At 43.2% G+C, this 23,875-nt stretch overlaps 1 protein-coding gene across 1 annotated transcript in view; it reads right to left on the bottom strand.

Annotated features, from left to right (window-relative positions):
- Positions 1–1,198: 1,198 nt before the first annotated feature.
- TBC1D9 (TBC1 domain family member 9) overlaps positions 1,199–23,875 on the bottom strand; it is a 120,747-nt gene continuing 98,070 nt past the window's right edge. The window contains exons 14-21 of the mRNA XM_082728468.1: positions 19,350–19,448; positions 19,135–19,203; positions 15,022–15,262; positions 8,957–9,022; positions 7,864–7,950; positions 4,680–4,754; positions 4,482–4,585; positions 1,199–3,343 (exon numbers count right to left, since the gene is read on the bottom strand). Coding sequence (XP_082584594.1) covers positions 2,621–3,343; positions 4,482–4,585; positions 4,680–4,754; positions 7,864–7,950; positions 8,957–9,022; positions 15,022–15,262; positions 19,135–19,203; positions 19,350–19,448 — 1,464 coding nt within the window. The 3' untranslated portion in view covers positions 1,199–2,620. The remainder of the gene's footprint in view (positions 3,344–4,481; positions 4,586–4,679; positions 4,755–7,863; positions 7,951–8,956; positions 9,023–15,021; positions 15,263–19,134; positions 19,204–19,349; positions 19,449–23,875) is intronic.

Here is a 23,875-nt window from a genome sequence, read left to right as displayed (position 1 = left end):
GCCAAGGCCCAGCACTCTGTAGCTCAGAGCTCACGGGGATGCCAGGTCAAGCTGTTGAGGGTAGACACAAGAGCCACCATCTGGAGGGTGTAATGAACATTAGCCTGGGAATCTCGTCATCACAGAGCCAGCTCAAAGGGGACCACTAAGAGTCAATCACCGTCAGCTCAAGAGGAGAAACTAAAAAGACACAACAGAACCGTTAAAACTTGAAACTTTTTTCAGAAAATGCTCTTTGAAATGCACTAACCGCCTTCTGGAGGCTGAGGAGGGTGGGCTGACAGGCCTGTTTGTCTCACGGGCTAAGCAGTAAATAACCATCTCCAAGGCTAAGGGCTCCTGTAGCTTCGAGAAGCAGGTGGACTACGCATGGCCATTACGGAGTGTGTTCCTGCAGTGACGCACTGTGAACCGGTGAGGGTGGTATTACAACCCGGCATCCGCAGAGATACCGGCTTTCAGGACACACCGTTCAAGGCGCCTTTCTCAAGAGTTCTGGAGAGTCCTGACTCCTCTGGTTTATCTAGGGCAAGACATTTAAATGCATTCTTACTCCCCTCCCCAATCCATCTTTGATTTTGGCAAGGTAGAGGTGAGCAGGAATATCGGCTTTTTCTTTCTCTTTCTCTTCCTTCCTTAGAGTTGTGAGAGAGAGTGAGCATGAGTGGGGGAGGAGCAGAGGGAGAGGGAGAGGCAGACTCCCCGCTGAGCAAGGAGCCTGACATGGGGCTCGATCCCAAGATTCTAGAATCATGACCCCAGTGGAAGGCAGACGCCCAACCGGCGGAGCCACCCAGGTGCCCCTAAAGGTAGAAAACACGTGATGTAATAATGTGTAACCATCTTAAAGTTAAATGAAATAAATTACTGGTCACTCAACTAGATAAAAACCCAATGGTACTACAATGTATTAATGAGGATGAAACGAGGGATTTTCATCCTTTAATCTCTTTTGCAGTTTAAGTTAAATAATTAGATAACTGATAAGCATTCTCTTATTTTAAATATACCCATTCAAGCGTAGATCACTGGATAATATTTCTTATCTCAAAATATTTGCCTGTAAGCCCTGGTTTACTTAAAATGGTTGCCCAAATAGAATCACGACCCCCCCCAACCACCACCACCCACAACATTGTGGAAAGAGTCACGTTATTGCCTTAAGCAGGAACTCAAGTACTGAGATGAAAGCCGTATCTGAATATCTGATGTATTTTATTTGTTCACATTGGTCCTACTTGAGGTTAACACTACTTCATCGGACAGTTTAAAAATCATTCTGTAAACAAAATAAAAAACAGCAACAAGAGCTAAAATAAAAACACAAGGAGTCATAAAGGAATGTGTTGACAGGAACGCCGAATAAGCAAAGAAAATGTGACCATGATGATGATTCAACAGGAGAGAACACCTTCAGTGTCTGTAAAAGGCAAAACTGTAATAGTAATAAAATTAAAAAAAAAAAAGAAAAAGCAAGAATCCAAAGTGCAGGTGCGCTAGTCTTCTTTTCCACATCCATTCAGGAAATAGATAGAGCATCCTATTCTCTTAATAAAGTGACAAGTTCTGCTTTAAAACATTCAGGTACGTTATCTTGCAGATTTTTTTTAAAGTTTACATGATCTCTACTTTACATTGATTTAACTGGAAAGATGATCATAAGCGATACATGGCATGATTTCTAGAATCTATGGAGAGTACAGAAATGATAAAGTTTATTGTTTTAGTTTTTGCTTTATTTGCAGTGAGTAACAAGAAGCTGAAGATCCAGTATCAGAAGCATCAGTACTTTTACTCTTTCCAGAAAAGAAAGAAAAAAAAAAAAAATCCTGAGCCCTCTGTCATCTTTGTTGCCATTTTCAGATTCTCTGTAACAAAAGACTGTTCATTTTCCCTGAATTCTGGTCAGCTGACTTAAATAATCAGAATAGTTTTCCAATGCAAAACCAGCCTGGTATTGGTCCAGATTGATCAAATAGAAGTGTCATTCTGGCATCATGTAAAAATCACTTACACGTTCATAATTGTTTAGAACCTCAAACATTTCCCCCTTGAAAGGAAACATCTGTTGAATATGATTTCTGAATAGAGGAATTTTATGAAATGTATTTCAAATCTTAAAAAACATTTTGAATGCTCCCTCTGATGGTACAGAATTTCCCTCAGCTGACATTGCCTTTTTCTTTTGGGAACATTCTTGTGTTCGTGGCATTCCATTTTCCTATGGATCCAGGTTCATTTAGAAAGCCCAAATACACAAATGGCCGTTGCCTTATTTAGCATTAAACAGCACTATTTTTTTAAACCACGTATACAGCTCAACAGCAAGATTAAAATACACACATATCACGGACAGATTCATCTCTGTTTTGGAATTCACGGAATAAACGGTATTCTGGTAAATCCCCCTCCCCCCAAGACAGTGTACCTACATCGAGGCGTTTAAATATTTCTCCAACGGTTTTCATTGTATTATATTATGAAAACACGAGGCTTCAAGCCACGTACTAATAAATATTTAATTTAAAAGGAAGAGAGAAACCCCAACACAGAACGTTTAAAAACAAAACAAAACCCTTCCCCTCCCCCACCCCACCCATCCCCAGTGAAGGCGCAGGTGTCAGCCCGACATGGCGGAGATCTCATAGTCACTGGCCGAGGTCAGGGGCTTGCCCATCATCCGGATGTTTTTTGCACTGGTGATTCTGGCCATCATGCACACGGGCTTGTCAAAGTACTTGACCAGGGCCGGCTCAGTCAGGAGGGAGGCCAGGAACTGCTCGAAGGTGATGGCCCAGTCCCGGTCCAGGCTGGTGCTCCGGGGCAGTGCCGCCGTGCCCTGGCCGCTGCGCACCAGGACTGTGTCCTCCCCGATGTCCTCACAGTGCAGCTTGTCCTCCTCGTGGGAGCCGGCACTCAGCACTGAGTACGAGGACATGGAGCTGTCATCCTTGGTGTCGTCGTCGGAAATCAGCATGGAGGAGCAGGCCCCGTTGTCCCGGGGAGAGGAGTCCTCCAGCTTAATGTCCTCCATCTGGCCTCCTAGGGAGTGCTCCTCACCCTCCACCGTCAGGCTGGCCGGGAGGGGCTCAACAGACTCCACCACGTAGGCCTGGCTGGGCCCTTTCTTGGGGAAGAGCATGCCCGGGATGCCCGGGGGGCAGGTGGGCCCGCTGCCCCCGCTGCCACCCTCCTTTGCAGGCTGGGTGACAAAGAGCTTGCCGACCTCCCCGATCTCCAGCAGGAGGCTGGTCACCGCTGCCGTGGCGTGGTAGAGCTCCTGCTCATTGGGGTCTTCGCTGAACATGTTGTACATTGTCTTACACAGCTCTATAAACTGGCCCTGAAAAGGGATTTGGAAAAACACAAAGGATGTGAGAATCTCATGGGAGGCACCGAGGCAGGACTAAAGCAGACTGCAAAGCGATTTAATATTAGGGCTCCTGGAAGTGCCTGGGTGGCTCAGTGGGTGAAACGTCTGTCTTCTGCTCAGGTCATGATCCCAGGGTCTTGGGATCAAGCCCCACATTGGGCTCCCTGCTCAGCGGGGAGCCTGCTTCTCCCTCTCCCTCTGCCTGCCGTTCCCCCTGCTTGTGCTCTGTGTCAAATAAAATAAATAAAATCTTAAAAAAAAAATATTAGGGCTCCTGAAAGACTCTGGAAAAGTCCCAGATGTCAGATGAATTGATGGGTTGTTTAAACTCTCTTTATTCATGTTTGCATTCCACTTAATTTGACAATTTTCCAATATCCATAAACATAGAAAGAATGAGATAATAACCCTTCATGTACCTGTCACCTGGAGTCAAGAATGACGGTCAGACAATTGCTCCACTAACTCTTCCCCCTCTGTTCAAGTACCATAAATTAATTTTGTCATCTCACTTCACATCTACACACTTCAATATGTAGTAGTAGAATGACGTACTATATGTCACCAGCTGACACCAGCTACACTTCAGTATGTAGCCATGGGGAGGCTCCAATCCCCTCCCCCATGACACATCTGCTCGTGTCCCTGGACGCCCCACCCACATGGTTTATCTGCTCTCCTCACAGGAAACTCAGCATTGTCATCCTGCCTTACAATTACTTATATTGTTTTATTTGTTGCCTGATGTTTCAGCTTGTTAAGGAGCAAATAAATGTGTTAGATACCTCGATAGCCAAGCACAGTGATTTGCAAACAGCATGAACTTGTCTTTTGCATATCTGAGGGTATTCTTAATACCTAAAATAAGAATGCCTGTACTCTCAAAACTGAGTATTTTGTGACTCACATTTTCTCGGTGGGGTTCACCTTCTCAAGACAGAGCCTATTTTTGATTCACAAAAACATGCAAAAAATGCATCCAAACAGATCCTAATTCAATATTCCGAGTTACTATTCTCTTTGAGGGGGACTTCTGCTACATTTATCTATGACTGGAAAACAGAGCTTCAAGGTTCGAAATGAAGAAACTGAAATGTTAAACGCCTACCTGATTCAGTTTGGGTAAATCCTTTGCATTCTTTGATTTTGATTTATTTTCTGGAGTCCAGAGTCTCAGATAATTACGATTTTCTTGAGAATTTGCCCTCTTCCCTAAAACCCAAGTGTTGAGAAATAAGCATTTAAAGGCCAAGAAGCAAGCGTCCAACCCGCAGGAAGGTAAACATGCGGAGGACAGCGTCCTCACCTCTGTCCGGCTGGAGACTCACTGTGACGAAGCCATCTTCTGCGCCATGTTTCCTTCTGCTCTCCAACCCAACCACTGCCAAGAAATAGAAGAAAAAGAGCAAAAGGTTATACAATAAACCCAGAGGTCCAGCATTTGGTAGGAAATAGAGAAGCCTCGAGGTTGGGTTGCCCGATTCAGCAAACCAAACCAAACCACACCAAAATCAAAACCCAGTACAGGGAGCTATATTTGAATTTGAGATAAATAACCAATAATGCTTCAGTAGAAGTGCATCTTAAATAGCACATGGAACATACACGTGCTAAACAAATGATCTTTGGATCATTGGATCATGGAACACCTAGTAAAAGCTAAGTTTTTATCTCAAACTTAGCTTTTACTAGGTGTTCCATGTTTTATCTGACAGCTCTATTTCTCGGTAATAGTTCCCCCAGAGTTATTTTTCGCAACTGGGGTTCAGTGTAGAATTAGGAATTAAAGGAATGATGTCATGTGGTCTTCTGCACTTAAAAAAATGGTGGTGTTGCCTAATGAATGTTGATTTCCCCTCCCTCTCTGTTTCATCATCATCTTAACTTTGCCGACACGAGCCTCGTTTTCTGTCAAGCCCTGCAAAAGATCAAGAACTTTTGGAAAAAGAAATAAAATCTATGTGGATAAAAAGTAAATAAAAAAAATCCTACAAAATTCCTTACATTCATAATCTGGCATTTCAAAGATATGACTTTCAAGGAAACCACTTGTAACTGTTTTTTTTTTTCTTCTTAAAATGGGACATCACAGGGCACATAAGGCCTTCAAAGGGGAGAGGTGCAGAACCTCCTCCCGGTTCCCATTCAGTTTGTCAGCTGTCAGAACGCATTCCAGCATTCTTCCATCATCCAGAAGGTGGCTGGTTTGCCAGATATGGGACCTTCGGTGAATTCAGAATCATGTTAATTTCAGCAGCTTTTAAGATAAAGTGAGAACGACATACTATATGTCACCGAGAAGTTCTTCTCCTCTTAATGTTGAAAATGATTTAGGAAACAGCAGATATTTAAAAGTATTTAATATATGGAAAGTTCATATCATAGATATAGTACAGCCATTTAAAAACCATATTTTCAAAACAAACAAGCAAAAAACTCCACATTTTCAGAGAATGTCTCATGACATGGCAACATCCTCACTGGATTTTTTTTATATATAAACATACATATTATTATAATGACCTGTTATATGGAGAAAAATGACAGAAAAATTATTTCAAGATATTGTCATCTTTATATCACAAAACTTTAAGATTATCTTTAGCTTGTTTTATATATTATATTTTTAGAATTTCAACACAAAGCAATAGCGGTTTTGGAGTTAGAAAACCATTTTTAGAAAAGCAACTTTTGGTGATGATTAATGGCTATTGGCATGTGAGCCCTGCTGAAGGATTCTGGAGGATTCCGAAACAAGTGGATCCTTTTCTGAAATGAGTGTTTACAAAGAAAGATAGGGTTCACGTTTTGCAGTCAAAATACTATTGCTAACAAAGCTAAGAATAGGGTAGGACATGCTAAGACACCATGCTGAAAGCCTTCCTGCATGATCTCATTAAATCCATACTACACCCAAGAGAGCAGCTATCAGCTCCATTTTCACAGAAGGAAATGGAGACTTGGAAATACCAGGACCCACCGGAGGTCACCTGGGTAACAACATACAGAGCAGGAGAGTACATTCTGTCCACAGATCCTACCCTCAAATCCTACAGCCAATAATAAGGCTGGATCCAGTGCACCCCTTTCTACTCAATCAGAATAACAGAGTTTGATGATAGATGGTGACTACGCTTATTGTGATGAGCACTGAGTGATAAACAGAATAAATCATGTTACACAGCTGAAACTAATACTAATGTTATATGTTAATTATACTCCAATAATAATAATAATATAATAATAATAATAAAGCTGGCCTACACTGCGTTTATTTTGGAATGGCAAGATTTAAGAGCCAAAGGGACCTGGGAGCACCCACTTTTATTTTAGGACTTGGGTGAAGCCACGAAGCTTCACTGATGATCTATGAGAAGTTGAGCAGAAGTGAGCACATTTTTTGTGTGTGTGTAAAGGGCCAGAGAGTAAACAGTTCAGGCTTTGCAGGCCGTACGGTCTCTTTCTCGACTACTCAATTCTACCCCTCTGTCATGAAAGTAGCCAGAGGCAATACACAAATGAACAGCTTGGCTGTGTCCCAATAAAACTTTATTCTAGGCACGAAATTTTAAATTTCATATAATTTACCCCCTTGATAAAATACTATTTCACTTCTGATTTCTAAAAACCACTTAAAAATGTAAAAACCAGGGGCGCCTGGGTGGCTCAGTGGGTTAAGCCGCTGCCTTCGGCTCAGGTCATGATCTCAGGGTCCTGGGATCGAGTCCCGCATCGGGCTCTCTGCTCAGCAGGAAGCCTGCTTCCTCCTCTCTCTCTCTCTGCCTGCCTCTCTGCCTACTTGTGATCTCTCTCTGTCAAATAAATAAATAAAATCTTTAAAAAAAAAAATGTAAAAACCAGGGCACCTGGGTGGCTTAGTTGGTTAAGCCTCTGCCTTTGGCTCAGGTCATGATCTCAGGGTCCAGAGAGCCACATTAGGCTCTCTGCTCTGCAGGGAGCCTGCTTCCCCCTCTCTCTCTGCCTGCCTCTCTGCCTACTTATGATTTCTCTGTCAAATAAATAAATAAAATCTTAAAAAAAAAAAAGGAAAAAAAAAAAAACATTCTTCACAGGTTGTACATACAGACCGTGGGCCACATTTGGCCCATGGGCTGGAGTTTGCTGACGGCAAAGACAGAAACAAGGGAACTCTTTTTGGCAGACATGTCCTGATTCTGGAGAGCAGCCTAATAATAGGAAGATGTTCTTAATGAGCCTGACTAGAGCAGGGACAGGGGAGCAAAATATATCATTCTTTGGGCCATGTTTCATCTAAGCCAGGGGGACAAGGTGTACATGGTCCCTTCCATGGGCCAAGGACCCACTCCCCAGTAGTTGGTTGCCTGACTTTAGATATATGAAAAGAAAGTAACACAGGCCACTGTATTGGTATACTTCTCTGACTGACTAGCTTTGGGGGCAACTGTTTCTAGTGACAGGGGGCTGTGGAGAAAAGAAATACAGTACTCCTAGAGACGAAAGCCACTTACCGTGTGTGCATTCTGGGGTGATGTCTTCAAAGAAGTACTGAGTTGCTTCAAAAGCAGAATCTGGCTCATCTTGATCAGAGGATGGCTCTAGAGAGAGAAGGAGAGGTAACTGTCATATCGGCAAAGCTATGACACAATGAAAATGTGTGTTAGTTGTTAGAGAAGTGACAAGGGGGAGGGTGAGAAGCTGAAGGTACAAAGGTAGAGTGGGGCACATCACCAGGGGCCCTGAACGCCTTCTGAGGGTTGGGGGACTCACTCCATTTTTACTCCATATTCCTTTTTAACAACCTCACACCAAAGTGTCCCTTTACATCTTCCTTTTCGTAAGATTTCCCCTAAATTCTGTGAAATGCTGCTTCACAAACCAAATTTCAGAAACTGTATGCAATTAAAGGTAATTCTCAAATCTATAGTTCTACCCTTTCTCTATCTTTAATGCAAATCCCCCATTTTTAAAGTATTTGCTAGCTACATCCCAGCTACAGGCCAACCTTTTTAAAAACCAGAGCTCAAAATCTTTCCTACTGGGCACCTGGGTGGCTCAGTGGGTTAAGCCTCTGCCTTTGGCTCAGGTCATGATTTCAGGGTCCTGGGATCGAGTCTCGCATAGGGCTCTCTGTTCAGCGGGGAGCCTGCTTCCTCCTCTCTCTCTGCCTGCCTCTCTGCCTACTTGTGATCTCTCTCTGTCAAATAAATAAATAAAATCTTAAAAAAAAAAATCTTTCCTACTTATTTCTGTCAGTGTTAGAACGGCTCCTTCTCAACTCAAAATCTCAGGTTCCTACCCTCTCTTCTCTTTTACAACCTTTGTATCCCATGAGTTACCAAATGCTATTTGTTCTCTCTCTTGCAGAAGTCTGCTCTTTTCTTGTACAATTCGTACCTCAGACAGGTAAATGACCACAGATGCAAGCATGTACTGATTCAGGAACCTATGTAGGTAATTACTACCCAGATCACCGTTAGTGACCAGTGAGTGATTTTGTGTGTGTGTCAAATAGGATGCATATATGCAAAAAAGATGTCAAACCAGGTCATAGTTAGGTACATAACTATAACTGTAGTTAGGCTCCTCCTGTAGCTCACTTACCAGGCAAGACGTGCATTTTGTACAGGAGTTTGAGTTTCTCTGTGAGGTCCCCATGGCACGCAGCACCTAGAATCACATAAGTATCAATGTGAAATGGATTGTGTGCACCACTAACACCTCTGGGCTTCACATTCCCCTGAAAAACCAACTTTTTGCAAATTGAAGTCAAATATTGCGTGACAGGAGGTCTGGCCAGCACATATTTGGGCTAAGAGCTCTGGAACCATGATGCCTGGTTTCAAATCCTTTGTACTTACCATATGCCCTTCAGAGAGTTAACCTCTCTACTTCAGTTTCCCCTGTATAAGGCCGGATGATAATGAGAAGATTCTACCAGTGGTCTTGACATCAGGATCAAAGGAATGTGAGAATTAAACATGTAATATGTATAAAATGCTCAGAATAGTGGCTGGCACATAATAAAGGTGTTACTAATAAGAAAAATCGTATGACTGGGTCTCAACACTCAAACGGAATTCAGGGACGCCTGGGTGGCTCAGTTGGTTAAGCAGCTGCCTTCGGCTCAGGTCATGATCCCAGCGTCCTGGGATTGAGTCCCACATCGGGCTCCTTGCTCAGCAGGAGGCCTGCTTCTCACTCTGCCTCTGCCTGCCATTCTGTCTGCCTGTGCTCTCTCTCTCTAATAAATACATAAATAAATAATCTTAAAAAAAAAACGGAATTCAGAAATAATCTCAAAATATGTTTGAGATTCCTTCCAATAACTCATTGTAGAAATTCCTTTTAGTTGTTTTTGGGATGTCCTTAATGTTTCTTCAGTTTAATTCATCTGAATCTACCTGCCACTATGTCACTATCACTTCGATCAAAAGAACCCTGTTACTTCTTCCTTTAAAGTCCGTAAGTATTTCAGGAATCAGAAAATCCTCTGTTAAGTATCTATTCTCAGAGCGCTTAGTTGAAGATTAATCAGTTTTGGGAAAAGAGGAATCCCAGAATCTGGGTTAGCAGGAACATCAGGGGATGTCTTGTCTGTGTCCCCTAAATGTAGGCATCTCTCCTCCTCTATGAAAGCCAGGAGAGTCTAGCACCTCCTTGAACACTCTCAGAGACAGGGAGCTCATCACCACCAGAGGCATTCCATTCCACCAATGTATTCTTTACATACTGAAAGTTCTGCAATTTTTGTTTTAGTCTTAGGATCCTTAACCTGCAACCTCAAGTTCAGAAAGTCCACGAAGCCCCTAAAATGTGCAATTTTGTCTCTATGTGCATGTGTCATTTTGTGGGGGAGAAAACGTCCATAGTCCTTATTAGATCTACAAGAGTCCATGACTCAAAAAAAGATTTGGAACTGCTTTTCTTCCCCTTATTCGACTCTTGAAAGCCAAACAGAATAGGTCTATTGCCTCAATACACCAATCCTTCAGATTTTGAGGATAACACACCTGTCTCCCTCAAGCTTCTTTTCTTTCTTTCTTTTTTTAAAGATTTTATTTATTTATTTGACAGACAGAAATCACAAGTAGGCAGAGAAGCAGGCAGAGAGAGAGGAGGAAGCATACTCCCTGTTGAGCAGAGAGCCCAATGCGAGGCTCAATCCCAGGACCCTGGGATCATGACCTGAGCTGAAGGCAGAGGCTTTAACCCACTGAGCCACCCAGGTGCCCCTCAAGCTTCTTTTCAAGGCAAGTGTGTCTATTTTCCACTTTCTACCTTCCCTACTTTTATGCACGTCCACCTTACGGGTCAACTTGTCAATCAATATCTCTCTGGAGAGAGAGTTCCGGAAGCCTCTAGTCTACTTCAGAGAATAGTAGAGCTGTTCTTGACACCTCTACTAATGGAGCCTGAGTCTGCATTCAATTTTTTATTCTCTTTCACTGTGGAGTTTCATACTGACCACATGGTTAACTAAATCCTAAGATGTTTGCACACCAATTAATACTCACCATGAAAATGACAGACATATATTAATTACTTGCTTTGTGTTAAGTCTCATGTTAACATGTCAGTTCACTTTTCTCTCACAAGAATTCTATGAGATGAACATAAATATTATGAAGTTGAGCTTGTTGATGGTAAGTACTGTGTTCAAGGTCATAGGTTAGTAAGTAGCAAGCCCAGGATTTGGATTCAGATTTGTCTGACCCTAGATCCCATGCTTGAACCCACCATACCATATGTAAAAACTCTAGCTAGTTTTTGGGTTTGTTTTTGTTTTTGTTTTTTAAGATTTTTTTAATTTTTAAGTAATCTCTACACCCAACATAGGACTCAAAGTCACAACCCTAAGATCAAGAGTTATATATTCCATCAAATGAGTCAGCCAGGCACCCCTGGGTTGTTTTGTTTTTATTTTTTTAAATAATCATTTCTTAAAATTTAGGATTTCTCGTTTATCCTTACCAATTTGTTTTTGCCAATCATTTCCGCCTGTCCTATTTTTTAAATCTTATTTTGTCATCTAATGTTTTGGCCATCTCTCAGCTTCCTGTAGCCCACACGTCAGCTGAGTAGGCCTCTTATCTCTCTCTCTCTCTCTCTCTCTCTCTCTCTTTTTTTTTCCAGTTATAAAACTGCCAGGGTTGGCCTTTATTGAGTCAACTTCACATTGGAACTCATTCTTTCAGATCCCTAATACTCAAAATATCAGACGTTAGACTTAGTTGGAAACTTTGGTGAGCAATATTGGGTCTTTTTTTTTTTTTTTTCCTACAAGTTTTAATTTGGCTTTCTCCTTTTCTATGACTTCAGTTGCTGACTGAGTCCAGTAGAGGGGGATGAAGAGTAATCCTAGTAACAGTAATAACTAAGCCTTTTCAGTCAGGCACTGTTCCAGGAACTCTGTCTACCAGAAATATTTAATTTAATCCTGACAGTAACTCATTTGCAAATGAAGAAATGGTCAGAGGTTAAGAATCAAGCCCCATGCACTAGAGAACTCTCCCCTGAAACTGATTTCATTAACCATCTCACATGGCAGGCAGTGTTCACCCAGTCACCCAATCGCCAACTTCAATATACTCCTGCCTTTTTTTTTTTAAGTTTTTTTTTTTTTAAGATTTTATTTATTTTTTTGGCAGCAAGAGATACAGTGAGAGAGGAAACACAAATAGTGGGAGAGGGAGATGGAGAGGAAGAAGCAGACCCCCCTGTTGAGCAGGGATCCAGGCGCAGGGCTCCATCCTAGGACCCTGGCATCATGACCTGAGCCTAAGGCAGATGCTTAATGACTGTGCCACTCAGGTGCCCCTTGCCTTTTTGGTGTATACTGAGTTATCTGTCAAATGACCAGCTGCGTCATGACATATTTAGAAATTGCCTTTCAGCAACACAACTGGAAAAGGAGACACAGCTCTTTCGTGGCTTCCGATAGTAATCCTTCATTTCTAATTCCATGTAGACCATCTGTTCATGAATTTCTAGAGGGAACTTTCTGGGGACTGACATTAAAATTACTGATGCATCTTTTCCCAGAATTCATTTTTTAGTTTTTAAAGGCTGAACAGAATTTCCCTTTTTTTTCTGTCTCTGTAACTAATAACTGACCCACATAGCTAGCAACAGTTCTGAGCATTCTCCCAGTATCTAGGGTGAGGCTTACTTACTTTGCTCAAGAATGCGACTGCATTCCGAGAAGACTAAATACTCTTTCCCGGTGTTTTCACTATGCCGGACAGCTTTCCTTTCTTGAAGATTTTAAAGGGAGTTTTCCTGACTGGAGTCCCCGAACTTAAGTTAAAGATTTGTCTCCATCACTTTCCACACGCCACGCTGGTCTCCTTTTCTTCTTTATCCTTGTCCAAAGCTAATTTTTAAAAAAAATCTCCTTTTGGTAGCCACCAGTCGGGTAATAAGTAGTTACCTTGGGGTGGAAAAGATGAAAAGAAGGGCAAAGGGCAAAGAAGCCTTTAGCCCTGTTTGGACTGTTTCTTTTCTTTTCTTTCCTTCTTCTTCTTCCTTTTTTTTTTTTTTTTTTTAAAGTGGAAGGTACTTATGTGCTACTCGTATAATTAAAAACTGATAGCTCCCCCTTCCCTAAAAAATATCCTGTTGCTGTTGTCAGCACAGGGTAATGAAAAAAAGGTGAGTGATCCACACAGACATGCCCTTGTCTGAATCCTGGGCCCAGCAGGTACAAGCTCTGCCATTCAGTTCAACAAGAGGTTAAGTACCAGCTCGCTGAAAACTAATGTCCCAGCAAGTTATGGAACCTTTCGGAGCTTTCATCTCTTTAACTGAAAATGGGGATGGTAACAGTAAGCAAGTGGGTAATAAAGCATTAGAGTGACAGCACCAACTGTGCCCCTGGAGTGCCTGGGTCCATGGAGGTGTGCACCCGAGGCAGATTAAATGTACATAAAGCATTGGGTAAGCACCTGGAGAAGAGTAAATGCTGGGTAAACAGTAGTTACCAGTACTATCCCCTCAAAGGCCCCTGTTTGGATTTAGTGATCAAGTACAAGTTCTAAAGAATCCGAATAGCATCTGCACTTAAAAATGGCTAGTTCTGGGGCACCAAGGTGGCTCAGTCGGTTAAGTGGCTGCCTTCGGCTCAGGTCATAATCTCGGGGTCCTGGGATTGAGCCCCGTGTCTCAGCAGGGAGCCTGCTTCTCCCCCTTGCTCGTGCACTCTCTCTCTCTCAAATAAATAAAATCTTCAAAAAAAAAAAAAAAGGCTAGTTTTTCCACATTCCCCTTTAAGCATATACATGAGTGCTTTACACAAATAATTTTTTCCTACCTCAGGGCATTTCAGCTATACCCTTTGCCTTTTTAAAAACCATCAGCTTCCTCTGGCCTCTAAGCCCTCTAGCCATTATTCTTAAAGAGTTAGAGCACTTTTTTCGCATCATCGTTGTCTCTATGACTAACCCCTTCATCTTTCCTAGGGCAAATCGTTTTAAAGTACATGGCCAAGGACACAGAGTGGCATGCCTAGAATCAACTTTTTTCCCTTCTCTCCTTCCGGCAGCCTTCCATAATGCGCACTACAACCACAACCTCCTATCTGGCAGGCCAGGCTCTACTACGCTATAGATCTTCTGCTCAGTTACAAACAGAGCGAGAGTTCAAAAGAACACAGGGCAGTCCTGCTAATGCAGAATCATGGTCAGGGAGGCCGACGGGTGGAAACCATGCACGGCTTATGAGATGGGGGGGTTCTCGCTCGTGATGGACCGTCCTTCCTCCGGGTAAAATGGAGAGAAAGGACCTCCATTTAGACTGCAGCACTGCTGTGGTTTCTTCAACCCTTTATTAAAAACACTATGAAATGTTTTTATAAAATTTTATGAAATATGATGTAAATAGAGGTTTTGTCAAAGAAAAACAATCCACCCAAATATTTCTTTTTCTCTTGTAAAGTTATCATGGCCTGTGGTTTCAGTGTTTAACTGGGCATTTTACGGTCTTGCAAATTCACTGATAATGTATTTTAACTAGAGCTGAGAACTAACTCATGGAGAAGGCAATGCGTTCATCATAGAGCACCTCCATTCACTAAAAAGAAATGTCAGCAGCAGGTCTGGCTGGGTGGCTCCGTCAGGTAAGCGTCTGCCTTCGACTCAGGTCCGGATCCCAGGCTCCTCAGAGCGAACCCCGTGTCGGGTTCCCTGCTCAGCAAGGAGTCTCTTCTCCCCTTCCTTCTGCCCCTCCCCCAACCCGTGTGTGCATGGGTGCATGTGTGCACGCTCTAATAAATAAAATCTAAAATAAATAAATAAATGAAGAGGCAGGGGCGCCTGGGTGTCTCCATCGGTTAAGGAGCTGCCTTCGGTTCAGGTCATGATCCCAGGGTCCCTGGAGCCCATCAGGCTCCTTACTCGGTAGGGAGCCTGCTTCTCCCTCTCCCTCTGCCTGCTGTTCCCACTGCCTGTGCGATCTCTATCAAATAAATAATTAAAAAAAACAAAAAACAACAGAAAGCATCACTGGCAGTTTGCAAACCTTAAAATGTGTTCCTCGGTCCTAGAAACCCAATCTTTGGAGGCAATGTGGGGCTGGGGCCCTAAGGGCAGCTCCAAGAGCCACCAGCAGTGGGGTAGGTGTTCCTGTCCCATCGGTCCCCTCCAAAGTCATGCAAAAACGTCACTGCTTACTTAGCCCAGAGACAAACTCTCGGAAGTTTATCAGAGAGTCTCCATTTTCATCTAATAACTGGAACAGGCGGGAGGCCAGCACTTCCGAGTGAGTTCCACAGGCCCAGGGAAAGAGGAGAGCAAACATCCCCTTGAACTGCTCAAAGTCAATGCGATACTGTTCAAGGTAAGGCAGGCTGGGGTCGTGCCGGTCCAGTGCATTGCTGCTCCCACCCCAGTAGCAGCTGGTGAGATGCTCCGCCTGGAAAAGGAAAGAACAGGAGGATTGCTGGGGTTGCAAACTCATAGCAAGTAACAGGAAGAAAAGGCCCTGCCTGACATTTGGAAAAGGGCTTTCGGTCAACTTTTCAACCTGTATACATCTCCTGGGGCGCGGTGCTCTGGTGTCAGGGCTCCTTCTCTTCTCCTTGCTCTACACAGATCTTCACCGGACCACTCCACTAACTCCACGTGGACCCCCTCTGCAGCTTACATCTGGCATGGAAGGTCCAGACCACCATGTTTTCTAGGTGAGGATGAGGAAGCCTGGAGGCTGAGTGGCTCTCAGAAGGTCAACTCGTTCCTCAGAGCAGAAGCATGATGATATCGGGGGTTTCTGAATTCCTAGTTCACTGTCCCATGCACCCTCTGAGTCTTGGTCACCAAAGTGACATAAATAGCATAGTCACAGTATTCAAGCTACAAATATGTTGTCTTCTTATTGCGCACATCTGAAAAGAGCTCTAGAAAAATTATGAGTAGGAACCACCAGGGTAAGGAGAATAGACCTCTGGGGAAAAAAAAAAAAAAAGAGCTTCCTGTTTCTGTCCTTGGAAACAAGGCAGCCTCTCATTCATGAAGTCATATTAAATCTGGTAGATACATGTACCCATTCTAGGAAGACCACAAAGATAAAATTCGTAACAGAAAAGCCCAGAAGGATACCCCTCCCTTGACATTTCCAGTTAGCTCTGGATGGTGGATGGGAGAGATGGGAGGGGCATGAAGGAGGACTTTATTTTTACCTTATTCCCTATTGTACTTTCTGAGTATTTCACAACAGTCACGTATAAATATTGCAACAGAAAAAAAGCACTTTCAAATCTGATCTTTCCCCCTTGCCTGGGAGTTGTGTAAGCGGGGAGTCAGTCGTCATGTGTGGTACTTCGATTTTGCTCTCACTTCGAAAGCAGCGAAGCCCAAATGTCTCTTCACAATTGTTGACTGGGAATCACAGCTAATGAACTACAAGAGAGAGGAAGGAGGAGAGGTGGGAAGCAGAGCTAAAGCCAGGTTTCCACAAGGTTTCCTCAAGGCAGCCTCTGGAGAATGAAGGAAGCGGTCAGAGTTCACCAGGGCTTGGGGACTGCATTCCTGGTGGTGAGGTCAGAGGGCAGCCGTCAGAGGGAGGCCAAGCTGAGATCAGAGAGACTGCAAGGATTGAGCTGGAAGGGGATTCCCGAAAGCCCTCAGTGGGGGGGGGGGGGGGGGGGGGCTGGTGATCCCCCTCTCCCCAGGGGTCCTCTTTACCTGAGCTATGGATAAAGGTTGCCCAGAGCATTTCCTTCTAACTAAAGCATTCAAGTTACTCTACAACCAGGCTTGAATGTGGGTCCAGGCACTTTCACACTGCTCCCAACCAGCAGGAGAATACGAGCCTGTTCTGTGACTGCCTCCATACTCTGTCACGTGGAGACCAGGGGCATGGACGTCCAATAAGGACCAAAGGACGCATTTAGAGAGTTCAAGATAAACTAGGGCAAAGGGGCCTTGAACTACATTTTCCATCAAACGCCTTCAGGTGGCAGCCTTTGCACCTTTTTCCTCCAAGTTTAACTTTTAGTTTTTTATTATTATTTTTTAAAATTTTGGTATAGTTGACACACAATGTTACATTAGTTGCAGGTGTAGGCTTAGTGGCTTGCCAAGTTTCTGAGCTCCTCGAGAAAGGACTGCATCTTTCCTTTCTATCTACAGAAAACCCCCTACTAAACCCCGGACTGTTTGAAGGACTAAAGAGACTGGCAGAGGGTCTGATGAATACCGATGCCTCAATGTTTGTTCTACTGATTTAAGGCCAATTAAGGTGTTTCGAAGACTCAAAAGAGACTCCATAACTGAAGTTTTTACTGGGTTCCACAGTATCTAGGCTCCTTCCCAGCCCCGACCCCGAGTCTTGGATTCTTTCTTGGGGAACTGGGCAGATTTGGGGAACTCCTGTTTGTGAACACAGGCTTAGGGAGGGTTTTGGAGTCTCAGGACAGTGTGTTTTCTTCAGGCATATCTTCAGGGTCCACAGGACACAGCTGATACCTGACGGTGCGCAGACCAGACGGAGCAGGAGTGCCCAGGTAGGAAGTCATGGCTTCAGCAAACTCCACATCTGGGACTTGCACACAACCGGCCTCATCCTCCTTTCCCGGGCATCCCCCAAGGGCAGCCTCCTCTTTCTAATGTCACTGTCCTTCTTGTCACCTGTTCATGGTCTTGCTGCCTCCAGCTGCTACTCCCACTTCTGTTCACTCACCCCAAAGCCCAGCTCTATCCCCTACCACCCCGCCAAGCACATTTCTTCTGGTCCTCAGCATTCCTTTAAAATCTGATCTTAACTGGATCCTTGTATCTTTTTGTTTTGATCCAGGTTGGCTCACTGCATATTTCCTTTGTGAAACCAAGAGGGGCCCTTTCTTAGGTATAACCTCCTTATACTGAGCAGTTAGTTACAGTGTATGGATAAAATATGAGTGGCTGGCACACTAGAAAGACTTCATCACCAAGTGCCAAATGGAGGCTGGTGGGGGAGGGGGTGGGGTCCACGCTGCCGGGCTACATGACGGGCATCACTAACCAGCTGTGAGACCTCCATCTCTTTGCACCCGCATCAAAAACAAGCACAGACTATGCTAGATGAGTAACTGATCACTCATTTATCTATTCAACACAAATGTTCAGAGCACCTGCCAGGCAGAGACACTACAGCAGGCACCAGTGAAACAAGAAGAAATAAAATAGTGGTGGGGCGCCTGGGTGGCTCAGTCAGTAAGCGTCTGCCTTCAGCTCAGGTCATGATCCTGGGGTCCTGGGATTGAGCCCCGCATCAGGCTTCCTGCTCAGTGGGGAGCCTGCTTCTCCCTCTGCACCTGCCCCTGCTTGTGCTCCCCCTCTCTCTCTGACAAATAAAAAAAAAAAAAATGATGAAAATATAAAATAAAGGAGAGGTGCTCTTCAGTAGCTAACAAGCAAGCAAGAATATTAGCAAAAACGTTCTCAGCTATCACACCCTCTGATTCTAAGAGCTATTAGTATTCAACCCAGATCTTTGTTGTTTTATGCTTCCTGCTATCTTTGCAGTTTTCCAAACAGTCAAGTTTAGCTCTGGCAGTAAAAGGCACTATAAAAAAGAAGCTGCCCAATTAGAAATCAGGATAAATATGGCATCAGCATAAAAGACATCTTTTTAAAAGTTTTCTCCTGCTCACTGCCACATTTTTGCCTATGAGGTTGATAATGATAGTTAGGACAAAAGTATTTTTTTCTAGAAGAAAAAAAAATCTACTTTGTATTATTTACTAATAAAATGTTTTTGTCCTTCAGGACTAAGATTGGTATGGACTGAATTATGGAATGAAAACCACAGAAATTTAATCAACCAGCTTTTCCTTAGACAGTTGTACAGCCTTATTCTGACTCTAGCTACATAGTTCTTTTTCAGTGTGCTTTAACATAGCTTAAGATAGGAAAGCTCTAAAGGCACTTTAATACAGCTTAAAATTAAAAAATCACAATTTACAATAATTTCAGGCAGCATTTAAACTCAATTGCCATCATTCCCATGAGTATTATAAAGTAATACCCTTTTTGGTCAAGTCCAAGGAAACAGCTAAAATATTACATGGAGTGGAACAGAGCTACCACATTGGCTTAAATGACTGATAAGAATATGTTTACTTCTCATACGAATGAGAATGCTTCATCATAAGCATTTCGCTTTTATACTCTCGGCTCTACATATTTATGCATCTTGATCTTCATGCTGCCCCTTATCAATTTAACAGAACAGCCTAGAACTAACTGAATCATTAAAGAGAACTCTTTTATTCCCCTGGCTGTACATGGATTTGCTTTGAAACTCACCTTGAAAAGAGCATAGAGTTCTTCCAGCTCATCAATGGTAAAGGAAGTTTCCGTCACAATTGTTCGGACCTATAAGAAGGTAGACACAATGAATCACACAATTTCAAAGATATTATATTGGAAAAGTTCTGATTTTCTTCTTTTAAACCATCTCAGTCTGTCCAGCAGGAGTTTATGGACCGAGAAGGGCACCTGCTGTTTTTCAAAGGACTTACCACATTCCGTTTCGTAGTATCCTCCAGCGTCTGGATCACCTTCAGTCTCTGTTTGAATCTCATCTGCTCAATCAAATCTGCCCGGATGGTTCCAAATTTCTGGAAAGGAGCAATAGTGGTGTTTCTGAAAAATCTGCCAAAGTACATAGTATCATATCTGGAAGATTTATGGAGACACAATCCAGACACAAAGAAGATATTTCTTGTGAAAGGACAGGCATCCTAGACCATACCTTCATTTATTTTAAAAACAATTTATTTAAAAAACAATTTAGCAACCAAAGTAAATAACAGGATATTCTCATGCTTCTTAACTGAAATAAATACATGTCAAAGTCAAATGGGTCTTGCTCAAATCGACAGCACTTAATAGGGAAGAAAAGGTTAAATAAGCCTACAAGGGCCATTTGTGTTAAGAAAAAAATGCTCCAAAGAAAGAATTTTCTTGAGAAAAACAAAGGAAGTATCTGAGGCTTGCTATTAGCCTGGGCAGTCAGAAGAAATGTTTGTGTGAAGCTCCCTATTCCTGTTCTCCAATTCAGTAGCATTTATCCTCATTCAGAAACCCACATTACCTCTGGACGGCAGACACTGTGGGCTAGCTACCTTTCCAAACCCCAAAATGCCTCCTATGACCTGAATGTTTGTTGAATGAAACTTCAAAAGCCAAATGAGCCTTTTAATCTGAAGATTGAGAAAGAATATACAAAGTTTTCTGTCTGCTAGTGGTGCAAAAGAAAAACAAAGAAGTTCTGCTTAAAGCATGAAGTGTGACCCATGGAAACAATGGCTGCCATGGTTCAACACACTGGAAGGATAAAGAAAAAGTTGAAAGATAATATCAAGTGTTGACAAGGTTATGGTACAACCAAAGCCCTCATATGTTGCGGCTCAGAGTATCAGTTGGTACAACCATTTGGGAAATCTTTCTGCAGTATCTACTAAATCTGAGTAGACAGATATACCTACGACACACCAATTCCTAAGTACCTCCCCGCAAAAGTATGTATGTTTTTACCAAAGACATATGCCGGAATATTCACAATGCCACTGTTAGCCAAAAGCAAGTGAGTACGAAAATGCTTGTTAACAGCAGAGCAGATAAATAAACTGTGGCATTATCACACAATAGATTACTACACAGCAATGAAAATGAGCCATTCAGATAAACCTCACAATCATAATGTTAAGCAAAATAAACCAGAACCCAAAGAACTCATTCAACCTAAGTGGAATTATACATTTGTGAAGGATGTTCAAACGCAAATACAATTAGCCTACGGTATTAAAAGTCAGGAGAATTACTGACTTTGGATGAACTGACGGTGACAGGAAGAGGACACAAAGGGCATTTCTAGGATGCTCGGAATGATCTGGGTAACAGTTATCGGGCTATGTTAAAGAGAGGGTTTAACACGTGCCTATGGTCATCCATACCACAGAATGCTACTCAAGAAATAGGATAAAAAAAAAAAAAAAACACAACACAGGTATTTTATACAAAATAACTAGGATGACCCTCACAGAAATTACAATGAAGAAAAAAGACATATCAAAAGACTGCATATCATGTATTTTGTATATGTAATAATTAGCAATAGGGTGAGGGAAGGGTGGATGCTGCTATAAAGGGTAATATGAGAGAGTCTTGTGGTGATGGTCCACTTGAGTAGACTTGAGTATCCTGATCATTGTGGTTGTTAAGTAAGGCTATGCACATGACAAAACTGCACAGAGCTACACACACACACACACACACACACACACACACACACACACACACAGATGTATATGTAACTCGTGAGATCTGAATAAGGTTGTTTGGGTTGTTAGCACTGGGGCAGGGGGAGGTGGGGGCTGGGGGAAAAGTGCCCATGACTTCTTTGTACAATTCTTTGTTACCTCCCTTGAATCTATAATTATTTCTAAGTGAAAGAGTGGCTTTGAAGTTATGGTGTAACATTTTAGGGCAGAACATGATGGATCAATCTGAAAAGTGAGTGATAATCAGGGAGTTGAGAAATTACCGTTGAGTTTAAGGATACATCGGGAGAGAGAGCGCTACATTTTTGAAATTATGAAATGAGGGCTGGCGTTATCTAGCCATGGCAATTGTGAGACAGACCTACTGGTTGTCACACAGACTGGCAGTTGTCTCCCCAATCTGTTCTCCCTTCATGTATATAGTTCAAAATTTCGGTGACTACCCAGATGTTCAGAGAGAGACTATGTCGCAGCTTCCCCTGTGGCTTGTGGCCAGGTGACTAGATCCTGGCTAATAGGATATGAGTAGAAACTTCATGGACAAGGGCCCATGAAAGGAGCGGAGCACCCACCCCATCTCCTTCCTGTGGGGATAAGACATTTCTTAAGAGTGAATAAGAAAAAGCCTGGGTCCCTGATACCACTGAGCTGCACACCAGCCCTGAGCCACCTACGTGGACTGAAAGTGAGAGACAAACAATTTTCTATACTGTTTAACTCTATTTTGGACTTGGTTGTTACAACTGCCTCGTCTGCATTCCAAGTAATACAAGATCTATCACTTACAAGCTGCTTCTTAGATTGCCTGGCAAAGTTCATGGTTCTGTCTTAATTCCACTTAATCCCATCCTCCAGGTTCTCCTCATTCCTCACTGGCTACTTCTTCTGCCTCCTCTGCACAACTTCCCCATCTCTAAACCCTGGGGAGCTCCAGGATTTCGTCTTTAGACCTCTTCTATCAGCACCTACTCCCTGGGGAGCACTACTCCTCCCCTCTCTGCTGACCCCCTCTCCTGTCACCACGCTAGTCTAAGCCTCTCTTGCTCTTACCATAGCCTCCGAATTGATCTTGCTCCCTCGAAGACTTATACCTTTCTATTTCTTCCAGAAGTAAGAGTGTTCTGTCTAAAACCTGTGTCCGATGACACTATTTTGCTGAAAACACCAGGTGCTTTACAGCAGGTCAGATTCCAAGTCTTCACCAAGGCTGACAAGCCCCACACGCTCTCCCTGCTTCAGCAGCTACCTCTCCAGTCACCTGCCACCAGCCCTTTGCTCCTTCCTCCAGGCACAGCGGCTCCTGCTGCTCCGCAAACGGGTCATGCAGGCTCCCTTGCCAGCCGGGGCCTGGGGACTGTCTGACCCCTCGACCTGGCACGTGCAATCCATGGGCTTGCTTCCCCACATCATTTGGATCCTGGTTAAATGTCACTTCACCAGAACAAACCTTCAGAGAAACAGCACGTCTACCTTTTACTCTGCTGTGCTCCTCCTTCAACTTCTCATTTGACCTTATGTTTGGTTTTTACTTCTTATACCTATACCGCGCTCCCCACCCCGACCCCTGCTCAGTAAATGAGAGCAGACTCTGTGTCCCCTGGAGCGGAGGACAGGGCTGATTTAGTAAGTGTTGGACAAATAGTCGCTGAATACATTGAATCCCCATGATAATACCAGGAAAAATGAGCTTTCCTTCTCCCATCTCAGAGACAAGCAATCACAAGTTTAACAGAAACTATTAACTCGCCCATCTACAGAGCTGGTAAAGTGTTCACTGAAACGTACATGCTAACGACAGAGAGCTGGGGTTACTTCAAATGGGGCCATACTATGCCTATGATTAACAACGAGAAAACATAGTTGTGAGACAGAAGGTAACTCAATTTTATTATTCCTACAACTAGCAGGACCATTATAGGCCATGTCATGGGCTTCTTACCATAACCTTGTGAGTTGGTACCGTCATTTCCATTTCACAGATGGGAAAACCAAGGTTCACACAGGTTAAATAAGTGACCCAGAGTGCCACAGGGGCTGAGTCACGAGTCTGAGGCCCAGACACCAGGTCCATAAGCCCACCACCTACGATTCTCTCCGACGGTAAGATCTTCCCTGTCTCTGTGTAGATCAGAACATAGATTTTTGGAGCTATACAAGATATGATTCAGATTCATGTTCTTTGACTAATTAGTTGTTGTGACTCTACACAATCCAGTTGGGTCCTTTGAACCTCAGCATGTTACTCTATAAAATGAGATCCCAAAACTGTCCTGTACAACAGCTGTTAAGAGACAGATGTATTAAGTACCAATATAGATGTATTAAAGTACCAATATAGGGACACACCTGGGTGGCTCAGATGGTTAAGCATCTGCCTTCAGCTCAGGTTGTGATCTCAGGGTTCTGGGATTGAGTCCCGTGTTGGGTTCCCTGCTCAGCAGGGAGTCTGCTTCTCCCTCTCCCTTTCCCTCTGCCCCACCCTCTCTGCTCATGCTCTCACTCTCTTATAAATAATAGATAAATACATAAATAAAATCTTTAAAAATAAAATAAAAAATAAATTTAAAAAATAAAGTACCAATAATAGTAACTAATGTTAAACACTGACTTGATATGGGCGCCTGGGTGGCTCAGTGGTTTAGGCCTCTGCCTTCAGCTCGGGTCATGATCTCAGGGTCCTGGGATGGAGCCCCACATTGGGCTCTCTGCTCAGCGGGGAGCCTGCTTCCTCCTCTCTCTCTCTGCCTGCCTCTCTGCCTACT

Source organism: Mustela nivalis (genome assembly GCF_964662115.1).
Source record: "Mustela nivalis genome assembly, chromosome: 4".
NCBI classification, from domain to species: domain Eukaryota; kingdom Metazoa; phylum Chordata; class Mammalia; order Carnivora; family Mustelidae; genus Mustela; species Mustela nivalis.
This window is presented reverse-complemented; position numbering and strand designations above follow the sequence as displayed.